General features: G+C 34.7%; 1 protein-coding gene across 1 annotated transcript; it reads right to left on the minus strand.

The window, feature by feature from the left end:
* Positions 1-290: 290 nt before the first annotated feature.
* LOC107867811 (O-fucosyltransferase 29) lies at positions 291-9,435 on the minus strand. Its single transcript, XM_016714253.2, has 9 exons — positions 8,683-9,435; positions 7,121-7,211; positions 5,664-5,740; positions 5,312-5,400; positions 5,001-5,190; positions 3,759-3,940; positions 3,114-3,216; positions 1,128-1,456; positions 291-983 (listed from the first exon to the last, which is right to left on the minus strand). The coding sequence occupies exons 1-9, from the start codon at positions 8,935-8,937 to the stop codon at positions 575-577; spliced, it is 1,725 nt and encodes a 574-aa protein (XP_016569739.2). The 5' UTR covers positions 8,938-9,435; the 3' UTR covers positions 291-574.
* Positions 9,436-13,518: the final 4,083 nt, after the last annotated feature.

Consider the following 13,518-nt stretch of genomic DNA (forward strand, 5'->3'; position numbering starts at 1 on the left):
CTCGTTGAGCTGCTCCAGCCAGCAACCTTCTTTTGTCAAACCAAGTAGGGATGTCATAGACTATTATATGCATTCTGTGGTATGGAATGGTACTGACAGGCTAAGAAAATTCATCTAAGAGCTTTAAGAACAATTCTTTACCATTTGATAAGGAAGAAAATGAAGAATAAAAAATGCAAGGAAACATATGTACCAAGTCCTGTGATATTCAAGTCAGATTTAGATAAGCTAAAGTAGTACTATGCTTTTGATAATTGCAGATGATTGGATACACACCAAATAAACGAACATAGTTGAAAAAACTGCATGATATATCTTTGAGCAGGCAACACAAGGTTCACTCGCCCTACAGTCCTATCTTACAGAACATATATGGACAATTGCAAGATCGGAGAAGGTTACACATTTGCTGTACAAAAGCAGCAAGACCGGAAAAATTGAGCACAGAACACCTACCTAGAACTGAAACTTCAGCTTCCTGAAGTCATTAGCACGTAAAATGGCAGCATGTTGGAGAGGACAAGATGAACATAACAATGCTCGCTAAGCTACTAACCTACTTATGGTATTTATTTTAGTCGGATAGAGGATTATCAGGGTCAAAGTCTTCTATTAAAGATCCATGCCCGTCTTTCAACCTCGCTTCTCTAAATTTCTGAGAGCTCTGCTGTTCCAGGTTACTGCTATTGGATAGGTACCTATCTTTTGACTCCATGACAGTTGGATTCCTTCTTGAAATCTGATATTCATTCTCTTTGCTTGTGACATCAGAAAAATTGAATGGTTTCTTACAGATACATGCCGATGGAAATTCGTGGAAATCTCGGCCTGGTTTCACTTCCTCAGGTTCTCCCATGAAACCTCTTTGGCATGATTTGACTTTTCTAGAGAATGTGGCCCAATCCATTTTATCTCGTGCCATGAACAGTGCACTGAGCCTTTTTGCATTTGGTCTGATTGTCCTCTTGTGCCCCATGTATCTCCTTTGGTGTGAAGAACAAAGCGATGAGTATCCAAGAGTGAAACAAGATAGAATAGGAACCAAAAATGTTGAAAGCGGTGTGTTAAAATGTATGACAGTTCTAAGAAGTGTAAAATCGCTTAAAAGGACAGATTGTAATCCTCACCTTCTACCAGCAAGGATCTTTGCCATGTTTCCATTATTGTTAGTGACAAAGACATCACTTTCATCACATACAATGTAGTCAATTGCAGCAAGACGCGAAGAATAGGGGAGAAAGGGTTGAAGTTCTTCACCAGCAAGCATCTCTTTGGTATAAAAGTTTGGGAAAAGCTCTCTTAGAGGCTGCAGAGTTTTCTCTCCACCATATATTTCACCAGATGCAACGTAAAGGTACGTGTCATTTTTGAAGCCAAGAGCCCGCAGCATAAGCCCTACTTCATGAGGCGTTAGTGGGCATTTCCCTCGTGTTCGCTCTTCATCAGGGCTCAACTCCTGAACCAACAAAATATACAGAAATTTATATAGGATTTTCTGCTTTAGTATCATCCAAGGCTGAAAAGCACTCATAGTTTCTGAAGAGGATATGATGTAAAGTTTTTAACTGAAGACCCAATTTAAACATCATTGCCTCACAATGTCACTTAGTTCCTTGTGGTGGACATTAATTATAACATGCAATAATGAAGAATTCACTGTAACTTTGCAGATGATAGATAGCTTACAAGGACAGTAGTTTTTTTGGGGGGGAGGGGGTAGGGGGGATTACCGTGGTGTCCGGGCCAACTTTCGAGCGCACCTCGACTAAATCCACGGGATACCTGCCACCTCCCACTAACAACAGATATCAGTTAATTTTGTCTACCAAGGCTAGGACAGATGGGAAGAATCACCTAGTGTTCTTTTGTCTCCGCTGCGATTTGAGCTGAGATCTCAGGTTCTCAATCCACCTCATTGACCACTACGCCACACCCTTTAGTGCAGCTTACAAGGACAGTAGTTACTACTTACTACCAGATATAGATAATATTGAAAGAATGTACAGATGGCCTGTTCTCAGTAAAGTTTGCATATAAGGCTGTCTCAAAGTAGACAACAAGAAGTATGGCCGTGGAAATTGACATGGAGAAACAAAGCAACTTACAAAGTAGAGTGCTTCTCATGGCTAGTAGCTAGAGGCTAAGCTGCTTGACCCAACACAGTTTACAAAGAAGAGGTATGACTATTTGCAAAGATGAGTGAAGAAGATAACGAAGTAGTGAAGCACATATTCATCCACTGCAGAATCACAAATCAGATTTGGCACATGTTTTTCAATATGCTTGAAGCTGAATGGTAGATACTGCTACTCTGTTGGAACAGAAGAAAACGACAAGACGGTAAAAAAGTTGTGGCAGCTATATGGTGGACTGTGTGGAAGGAGAGAAATAAAAGATACTTTTTAGGCATAGATTATGGGCTTTGGTGTGAGAGAAATCAAATATATGGAAGGCAAAAGAAAATATTTGTACATTAAAGCATCGACGTTTCGCGCTCTTAGGCTTTTGGTGTAAAAGTGAAAATATACAAGTAGACAGGATGGTTAATTTCCTTAATTCTTTGCACATGCAGTGTAAACAGCATCATATCCAGTGTAATCCCACAAGTGGTGTCTGGGGAAGGTAGGATGTAACCTCTACCTTTGCCGGGAAGAGAGGATGTTTCCAACAGACCCTCGGCTCAATGAAACGCAACCGACGAAGAAAAGTAAGAAAGAGCACATGCACCCTGTGTAGAAGCATATGGTTGGAGTTGTATTCCCTTTCCATAGCACTCTCTGGATGTTATTATTTAACAGAACTTTCATTACATTTCTTTACCAAAAACAATTTTTTCATTACATTCAAAAAAAAAAATTTTAGAAAAATTCACTGTAACTCAATTGATCATCGATATTACACTTTATCTATTCAGACCAACCTCTGAAAAAATGGCATTTCAAAATCCTAACCCAAGCAGTGAAGAGCTTGAGAAGAATATGAAGAGGCTACAAATTCCAGATATAAAACATAATGTGCATATGCAATATAGACCTGATAGCACAGAAGTGATATCACCTAAATTGGCGTGTAATAAAGACAGAAGCATAATTTTTCAGTGATAGAGATCTTACAGGTAAAGTATCCCATCGTTTTCTTATCTCACCCAGTTCATATCTTTCCTTGTCACCCCCACCATAGTAGCAGCCAGAGAATGCCAACATATCAGGTTCAAACCTATAGCACATAAACAAGCACAACAGACCTGAATAGCCGGTAGAAATCATAAAGTTGAAGGGGTAGGTCTAGGCTATGGTACATATGTATCAAATGGTATCAAATGGAAGGTCTAACTTGGAAATTTATGCCACAATATTCTAATTTCTAAGCAATCAGTGAATACAGACATTCAAGTAAGGCCAAGAATGAAGGTCAAATTACAGGTCCCTCCTTACTAAGGGAACATGGATTTACAGCCTATTTAAATCCATTTTCCTTTTTCTTTTTCTTTTCCCTTTTGTAATCTTCATCATGCTACGGAGACAATTCCCGACCCCTGAATTGAAGACAAGATCCCTCCTTACGGTACAGCAAACTTGAAACTGAAGTGTGTGTGGATAGCTCCATTAAAAATTAAACACCCACATGTCAAACTCAAATGGCCAAGACACTTGCAAGCAACTTCAGTTCAGTTTCATTTTCACAAGCATTTCTTACTTAAATTGCTATGGAAAAGTATCAGAAGGCTTAACTGCTTTATGCACTTAACTAAAACTAACCTCAAGTGAACTGCAATGAAACGTTTTTCCATCTTTCGCATACGCAATACAAGTTTCTGACCAAGATTCCTTATGGGTTTCGTGAATCTTAAGGCATGATAATTCACACGGCAACGCAATTTTTGTAGCTCTTCATCAAGTTCACTAGAAAGTCGATAGTCAAACTTTGTCAACTGAAGAACCTGCATGCAATTCGTAGACAAAACGTTGACAAGATGTTAACAGTCATGCACTTCCTGGAATCCTGCTTTATTTTAATAAGACTTGATCAGCTTAGGTAAACTGAAATGTTGATGAACAAGAAAACAAAAAGGAAAGTTTCAATTTAAGGAACACGTTAAGAGACACTGCACACCTAGTTTGTTCCCAAATTGGCTAGGTAAACTACCTTCCAAGAATGAGATTTTTTAGGAAAGCATAAATAGATGTGACTTCCATCTCACAAAGAAAGAATAGATATGGCTAGCTCACTCAGAGAAAAATTGATTGACTGCTAAAATAGCTCTTAAATGAGATAAAACAGAAATTACAAGCATGGTGTTACTTTTGAAATGAAATGGAAAACACTTCCCCATTTGCCGAGCAATATGAATTATTGTCCTCTCAAGCACACAGTTATAGATAGAAACCTACAATAAATGTCATGATCATGCTAACTAATGATCATAACAAAAGCCTTAACAATGCTGAAAAAAGCTTTATGAAACAAAAACATGAATTGTCCGACCATGTCATTATCTTTCTATAAATTCCAACAATGCTATCATACAGCTAGGCCCAAAAAGAAGAGAAAAAAGGGTATATTTTGGCTTATGTTGATCGGCCTCTTCAAAAACGCCACTGGGTGCTTCTTTGATCCTCCAAAAGTAGTGTTTTTTTAAGGATCCGACACGGGTGCGGCAGCATTTTTGAGAGTCTGATCAACATAGATTTTGGCAAAAGAATTGACTTGCTTGGAAGCAAGTTCTAGCCATGTCTGAAACTGAGACTGGTTAGGTCGGTAATGAGTGAAGCTAATATCAGGAGAACAGAGAAATTTAAACCCTAATCAAAGTGCATCTTTTGCTCTTGCAGGTCAACGTAAAGCTCATTTAATAGGAGGTCAGACAGCAAATTGCATTGCACAAACAGTTCCTAAAGTGCAATACTATTTCTTGCAATCATCAGCTCTGACAAGAAAAATAGCAGCTAGCTTAGGTGTTCCACAGATATGAAGTGTTATTAAGCACCAATATTACTTACCCATCTTCTTAAGAGTATAGGCAGCACTTGCTCCAAGTAATATTCAGGCTCCGATTTTCTAGGAACTCGCATGGTATATGGGGGTTTTTCCATTGACGTCATCACCTTCTCTGGAACTCTTTTAACGATTGTGACATCCCTTGCAAGGTAAGAGATGAACCAACCAACATCAAAAATGTCGGAAAAATCACTGCAAGTAAACAAGCTATCTCAGTAAGAAAAAAAATCCCAAACTAGCTTAAGATATAGTGATCTACCATGAAGTAAGAAATGGGCATGCTCCTCCAATATACTAAAAGAAGCAGACAAACCTATCGTCCTTCCAAAATGAATGATGGTCCAATTCAGGTACAACTAAAGTCGCATTGAGAATCCGTGCAACAACTACAGCATCAGTTATCTGATAAGCAAGAGATATTTGTCAAAATTTAGATGATTGTGACATGGAAGTAAAAGAGCAAAACAAACATATCAGAGGCCCCAAAAATAAGTGAACCAATAAATGTAGTCTCTTTTTTCTGTAGAGAAAGTCAAGTAAAATATAGTAGGTGATTTCTTTATAGCACTGGTGGGATGTCACAGGTGTCTGATGGAATATTTAAGGTGCCAGCCCAAACAACACCGTCGTCAAACAAACAAAAAAAGCTAGTGAAATATACTTACGCCAGTTCTTTGTTGGTTGAGACCTCCACTAGTTGCAATAAGAAGATATCCATTGGAAGGTCCCTCACGCACAGCGGCTACATTTCAATTTAAGAACATTATAGAAGATGGTTATTATTCACTAAAAGTAAGGAGTAACACTAGAAAATATGGGAAACAGAAGTCTGTTCCATTGCATGACAGAGGACAAAAACAAAGCCTTCAAGAAGAAGTTATCACAGCTAATAACAAAGATGCCCGTAAAAGGTTTTGGAAAGCCTAATTCTCCTGACAGCTAAGCTTTTTTTTCTTTCTTTTTAAAATATGCAATGGATAATTTTATTGATGATATCCAGCAAGAAGAGAATTCTGAGAGAGAATTACAAGCTAACAGTGGCAACATTACGCGTAGTTTGAGGGCTGCAAGACCATTTATACCACCCATGTGGCATCATAATGAAAACAAAAACAAACGTCTTTATTTGAGCCAAATTTAAGAAAAAGGTCTTGAATTCCTTCATGAGCTAGATTTTATAAACTTCAGATGTATAAGCTTGAAGGGGAGCCTTGGAGTAACTGGTAAAGTTGCTGCCATGTGATCAGTAGGTCACGGGTTCAAGCCTTGGAAACAGCCTCTGACAAAAATGCAAGGTAAGGCTGCGTACAATACACCCTTGTGGTGGGGCCCTTCCCTGACCCTGCGCATAGCGAGAGCTTTAGTGCGCCGGGCTGTCCTTTTTAGATTTACCAATAGGCTACCTATACTTTGAGATGATTAAAGTTTGTAACAGAATAAACGAGTGAAAAGAGCCAAGATTTGGGTGACGACGCTGATTTGTTAGTTACATGTCTTACAGTTTTAATTTAGGCATTAAAAGTTCTTGACTTTGGAATACATTCTCCCAAAGAATTAAATAGGTGACAAGACACACTCCAGAAAAGACATATTGATAGTAGTGCCACTGCCACCGACTCACCTAGAGTTCAAAGTTAACCTTACGCTTGGTAAAGCTGAGAAAAATGAAGTAAGGGGAATAAAGGTAAGGGTTGATGGGTCACGGGCTATTCAAGTTGAGAGGGGGAATGGTAAAAGTGTACGGCACTCAGCTCCCCAATCCTTAGAAGTAGGATATGACAAGTTAATTCTTTGTCTTTCACTTCCTTGCCAAACTGAATAATAGAACAAACGAACACAAGTCATGTGGTGGGCAATCTCTTTCACTCTCTTGCCTGAACTAGATGACGTATTATGCTGATATAGTTAACTAGAATTAATGTTATTATCTTTGAGTTGAGATCATAATGAAAGGTGTAAATGTAACTACTAGATCTTTTTAATTTAAGATGCCAAAGCCATCAAAATTACAGTGTCATATCAGGTTCTCGTCTAATCAAACAAACTAACTCAAGCCAATAACAAAAGGAAATAATTGAAATAATATTCCATGGACACCGTGTAAAAGCACTAATAAACTTACAAGAAAAATGAGGGCCTCTCTCACTGCATCCGTAGTAAAAACGAGAATACCTTGATTTCCAAATGTCAATCGCTGCAGGATGACTTTCATCCTGGAAAATATCATAGAAGCAAATGTTATGCTTGAATATACCAGGACACACAATGCAAAAACTAGTTTCACAGCCATGCATGTTAGTGTCGTAGCCAGAGACATTTGTTTTTCCAATTAGCTTTTGGGGTGGATTGGCAGCATCAGCATAACATCTACGATATTTTATCTAATAGAAGAAAATCTTTCGATCAATCATCCACAAAGATCTAGCACAAGAAACACAAAACTCTCTCTTTAATATCTTAGAGAGTGCATTTCCACATGAAGATTTCTATTACAACTACAATGCCTCAACCCCATACTACTGCGAGTGGCTATATCAATGCTCAATATGCATTCTGTAAAATTTGGACCACTCTGTTCTAATACTTAATTCTGTTCCAATACTTGATAGTTTAATTTTTAAGACAAATTAGGGGTTCTTTGAGAAAAAAGACAATTAGGAGTATTCTCACAGTAACAGTTCCCTAAGTTTCTACCGATATACAAATTTCAAAAGAAACAATTAAAACAAAATCGCCAATATAAGTGCAATGGCATTTTCTTTTACGAAGTACTGCAAGTGTAACAACGTTACTAAGGCTTAATTCCAACTTGTTGGTGTCGCCTAGACTGATCTTTTGCTTCCATTATGTTATATTTTTCAATGAGCCTGCTTGAACTTTCCAAAAGATAGCAAACCAACTTGGCAAAATCCCTCAAAAAAGATAGGAGCTCCTACCTCCTCTTAGGAAGAACACCAACACATATAGAAAGAGGCCAAACATCACAACTGGTATTCCTATTTCCACATTCTAGCTATATGTAAGGGCCAAAAAGATTAAATTTTTGAAGACCGCGTTATCAAATATCAATTGTAGCTAATATTCATTTAGCTTCAGAGACATTACCCAACAACAACAAGAACATACCCAGTGTGATCTCACAAGTGGGGTTTAAGAAGGGTAGAGTGTCCGCAGATCTTACCCCTACCTCGTAGAGATAGAGAAGTTGTTCCCGATAGACCCTTAGCTTAAATAAAGCATGCTAAAAGGACAGCCTAGTGCACTAAGTCTACGAAAGGCTGTTTCAGATAGACCCTCAGCTTAAATAAAGCCTGCTAAAAGGGCAGCCCGATGCTCTAAGCTCCCACTATGCACATGGTCAGGGAAAGGACCGGACCACAAGGGTCTATTATACGCAGCCTTACCCCGCACTTCGGCACGAGGCTGTTTCCACATTTCCAGCTTCATAGACATTACACATTTCCAAAGAGGCTATTTCCACATTTCCAGCTTCATACACATTACACATTTCCAAGAATTTCTCCTTTTCTTTTTCCTCACACACCTTTTTCCCCAATTACACTGGAGCTAAAAAGGGTCACAACAAAAACATAAATTTAACACTATGGTTACAACTATCACTTTATACAAGCGAAAGCTGGCCTGGACACCACCGTTATCCAAAAAAAAAAAAAAAAATTGTACCTTTTTATTAAACCAAGCCCTTTTGACAAGCCGTTGAGAGTACAATTCAAGATTAGATGCCACGTGTCCAGTGAAAAGCGAAATCAACCCCAAAGCAAACAACATAAATCCACAAACAGCTGTCCATGAGATCGACCTCCTCGACGGCACCACCGCCCCATTCGACGGACAACAACAAAAGACAAAATGCTGTTTATGCTGATGATGCAACAACAACGCAGCAAGATTATATTTACACAAATTGGCAACACCCATTTGTAAAAACACTCACTTTTGATCTTGTTATAACACCCTTTTTGCTCATATTACCATTACCATCAAACACCCCCACCAACACAACACTATTTTTTCAAGAAAATAATTACACACACACAAAAAAAAAAAAAAAAAAAAACAATGAAATGCTGAAGCTAAAATTACATTCAGTGTTTCTCTTTCTCTCTTAATAAATGAGGTTTTTCTCAAGAAACCCAATTTGGGTTTTCACTGTACTGTGGGGTTTCCAAGTTCCCAATTTAGGTAGAGTGTGAAAGCTCTCTTGTGAGTTTTTTCCTCTTTATTGTTCCAATAAAAAAATTGTGTATAAATTTTAATACAGTGTATTAAAATTAAGATGAGAATTGTCAGAGAGAAAGGGTGTTTAGGAAGAAAGTAATCATATAATCCCTTCGTTTCTGTTGACCGGACATTCACTTTAGGAAAGCAATCTTACCAATAATATTCTCCTTCTAGATACTAATTTGTGATTTGTTTAATTCTTTTAATATGTCTTCAAGTTTAAATATAATGATCAATATTAATTTAAAAAAAGAAATAAAATTTAATTTAAAGTAATTTGGTAAAGTTATTTTTTAAGAACGAATAGTTTATTAAAATGTGTGTTCAATCCAAAATGAATTTATTTATTAAAGAAACTAGTATTTTGTAATTCTAAATTTTGTTGAAAATAATTAAATAGAATTTATTAGATAAATAAATTGAAACTAATTATTTTCAAATATATGGTCAGTAATATGAAATGAAGAGAGCAGCCAAGGTGGTTCAAAGTGAGGTGAGTGGAACCTTTAATTTTGTATATATAAAATTGAAGATCGTAAAATATGTACAAAATTTAGTGGAAAACAAAAGCATAAGGGTGTGTCCAGCAAATATTTTTTCGTATTGGTTTGACTAAAAGTTTTAGAATATTCATTAGGAAAATAAGTTTTTTTGGAGATCAGAAAACAAATTCTTTAGTAAAAAAAAAAAAAAAACAAGTGACAATGTCTCTCATTACTCTTAAAATGACTCAGCTCATCTACTCCACCCCCGCTCACACCCTACCCATCTCCACACCCATCCCCCAAACCCCTAATCTACCTCCCGTCCCCCCCACCCCCACCCCTCACCACCTACCCCTGCCCTCCTCCTCCCCAACTACAACATCCATCACATTATATTTAGTTATCTATCAACTCTCGTTATTTTGTGTTAGATATATCAAATGATTTGAAGATAATATTTTTTATTTGCATACTGAATGTAAGAAAATAAGTAACAAGTAAATTTTTTTCGTTGAAAGTGTTTCCTTAGAAAATATTTTCTTCATTCATACTGAACACAGCCAAAAGCTATCTATTTTTTATCAGAAATATTTTAGAACTTTAATTCAAAACAACTTAAACTTTTTGTTAATAAATAATAATTTTATAACAACATCCAAATTAATATATTTCAAACAAACAATTAACATCTCATTAATTAAAGTTAATCCTTACATTTATAAATAATATTATTACTATCTAAAGTTAAAGACTTTGTGTATTTTAAAAAAACTACATTAAAAGTAAGTAATATTTTAGAACAAAAAAGTTAATTAACTTGAATATTATTTTTGTGTATATGTTTATATATTTAAGTCCTTAAATTTAATTTTAGGTTACTAATTTTATTAAAATGCATTTGCTTATTTATAATAGAGTAATATTTCGCTCTGGATCATTGATAAGATAACAGTGATGATAACTAACTAATGATCAGTGGTGGACCCAGAATTTAAAGATTGTGAGTGCTTAAGAAAATTAAAAGTTGAAAAAAAATAAAAAAGTTTCAATGCACCCAACCACTTTTTTTCCCAACCACCTTTTTTTTTTTTTTTTCAATGGTTGTTTTTATATGTTTTATTTGTACCTATTTCGTATATTTTCTATGTAATTATATCTATTCCGCATTGAGTTTAATGGATGCCGGAGTATTCAAAAGTTAACGTAGGTCCGCCCCTGCTATGACGTTTGGTATTTGTGAGAATGATCTATCAATAAAACCTTAACAAATCTACAGAACCGTAAAAAAAAAATTGATAACTGTAGGTTACCTCATACAAGTTTCACCAATAAATTAAAAAAATTACTGACAAAATCTTAAGAGTTCAATAGTTTCACCAATAAATTAAAAAAATTACTGACAAAATCTTAAGAGTTCAATTAGATAGATTCAGACCTCACAAAACTAGATTAGTTGATATAAATATTATAGTCATAATATATAGGTGATCAATGAGTGTAAACAGATGGATAAAATGATGCACATATAACAAATTACTAACATAAATTTAAAATGAGAATGACAAAGAAAAGAGGTGTGTTTGAAAAAGGTTCACAAAAGTCATAAATGAAGATGAATGCTAGAGAGAGTAACTCATAGTATAGTATATTTTCCTTGTATACGAGGCATGATGAAATAACTGTTACACTAAATAACTAACTAATGGCTTTTAGTATTTGTGAAAATGAGCAATTAAACTTCTATTTTCATTTTCATGAATGACCACATTAGGCTAGGTAAATGCAAGGGGAACATATTGAAAAAAAAAATGAAAAAGAAATTAATTAATGATGTCCTAAGTACTAGTTTTTAAGAATTGATTAGGTTTTTTAAACCTATAATTAGTACACCTTTATTAATCGGTTTATAGAAGTTAAAAGGGGCTTAACATCTCAAGATGATTTGCTTAGAAATACTAATGTTGTTGCATGAGTAATTATTTAATTTGTTGCATTTTCCTTCAGTTAGATCTCATGGTTTAATTAGACCACAAAATTTAAGTGAAAATTATATTATGCTTTTGCATCTGCATCTAATCAAAGTAATTGAAATCCCCATCTAAAACAATATATACTACGACATATTAAAAACGTACACTTATTTTTTCACCAATATATAATAACCTTCCTATTTTGATGAAAAGAACTAACCAACATTTTCTAAAATCAAAACCTACTTGAGAAATTATACGATTTTCTTTCTAGGACTTTCCTCATCACCTTGCACATGTCACAATGTCCAAAATTCTATCAACTCTATTTTTGGATTTCATGCACGTTATTATTTTGAATAAAAACAATTTTAGCATGAAATGTTTGCACTCTTTTGTTATTACTCAGTACTATATGTATATGTTTTTTTTCAACTCTAGCTATAGCATACAAAACTATAAGAAATAGACCCTTGATCTATAACTATAAGAAGTAGTAACCAAAAATAAATTGGACTTTTGCATGGGATGGAACTAACAAAGAAAAATGTGTGTGAACTCATTCATTAATGCCTAAAAGGTTGATGGAGTAATAATAAAAGTAACTTTGATGCGTGTTGATATAAATATTGAGTATGAGAAAGATATTTTTTGTTGGTGGAGCGGGATAGATTCAAAGCATCATTTATAATTTTACGGAAACTTTGTAATTTTTGTATGATTATGTTAATATATTAAGAAATTTGTCTAATATTTGTGTGTGAACTTAATTTTTATTGTATACTCATAAACGTTAAATTATTAATACCTTTTGTTTTCCTACACTAGTTATTAATTAGTGCCATTTTTATCCGTCAATATGGGACTTGACTCGGATTTGGCTCCTTTCCATTTCCTCAAGTACACCTTTATAATTTTGACATGTGTCCTCTTTATGATCTAATGAATCAAATTTATTTAACTAATTAATACAATTTAACTATGGAAAATAAGTTTCCTTTTCCAAATATTTCTTTAAATAATTATTTTTTCCTAAAATTTTACATTAAGCAAATTCGTTAATGTCAAGTTTATACTTCCCGTAGCTTGTTTATTGTGTTAGAGGCAATATTTTCGATTTTGTTTTTTATAATTTACCCTAATTAATTTAGATTTTCTATGTGGGATTTTTTGGTTTTTTTTTAAAAAAATTCTCCACTTCAGCTTTTTGTTGATAGTTCAAGATCTATAAATTAAAATATTCCCTTTTCACTTTTAATACAAAACTAAGTCAGCTAGATGACGAACTTGAAAATATGACAGGAAAAAGATGGATGAAATTTGAAAGGTATTTTTTTATCAACATGTGAAGAATACAAGATACATAACGTTTAATACAATCTAAAGAATTTGAGGATGAAATAGAAAACAAGTTTGAAAAAAAAAAAACGATTCTATTACTATTGCTAAAAATTTAATATTCGGAGATGATGATTTTTCTTAAAGGATTTTTTCTATTTTTTGGTTGATTTTCGTAAAAGATTTGGGATAGGAAAGAAAATTTCAGGGTAAATGAATTGTTTACCATGAGGAGAGAAACTTCTTTACCATAGTTAAATTATGTTATTAATTAAATAAATCTTATCCATTAGATCATCAAGAGGACACGTATCAAAATTATAAGGGTATACTTAAAAAAATACAGAGATCTTGTAACGAAGAGGAGCCAAATCCGTCAACATGGATGTATACTAGATTTTGGGAGGAAAACTTGTCTATTACCTTTTGTTTGAAATTTGAATGATTGTTTTGGTTCTTTTGCTATGATATGCAGCAGAAAAACT

The sequence above is a fragment of the Capsicum annuum genome, chromosome 1, assembly GCF_002878395.1.
Source record: "Capsicum annuum cultivar UCD-10X-F1 chromosome 1, UCD10Xv1.1, whole genome shotgun sequence".
NCBI lineage: Eukaryota > Viridiplantae > Streptophyta > Magnoliopsida > Solanales > Solanaceae > Capsicum > Capsicum annuum.

Coding starts and splice junctions, on each gene's coding strand:
- LOC107867811 (XM_016714253.2), bottom strand. CDS start 8,937: ATGGGTGTTGCCAATTTGTGTAAATATAATCTTGCTGCGTTGTTGTTG. Junction 7,212..8,682: donor GGGCTTGGTTTAATAAAAAG/GTACAATTTTTT, acceptor GATATTTTCCAG/GATGAAAGTCATCCTGCAGC. Junction 3,217..3,758: donor TTCATTGCAGTTCACTTGAG/GTTAGTTTTAGT, acceptor TATGTGCTATAG/GTTTGAACCTGATATGTTGG.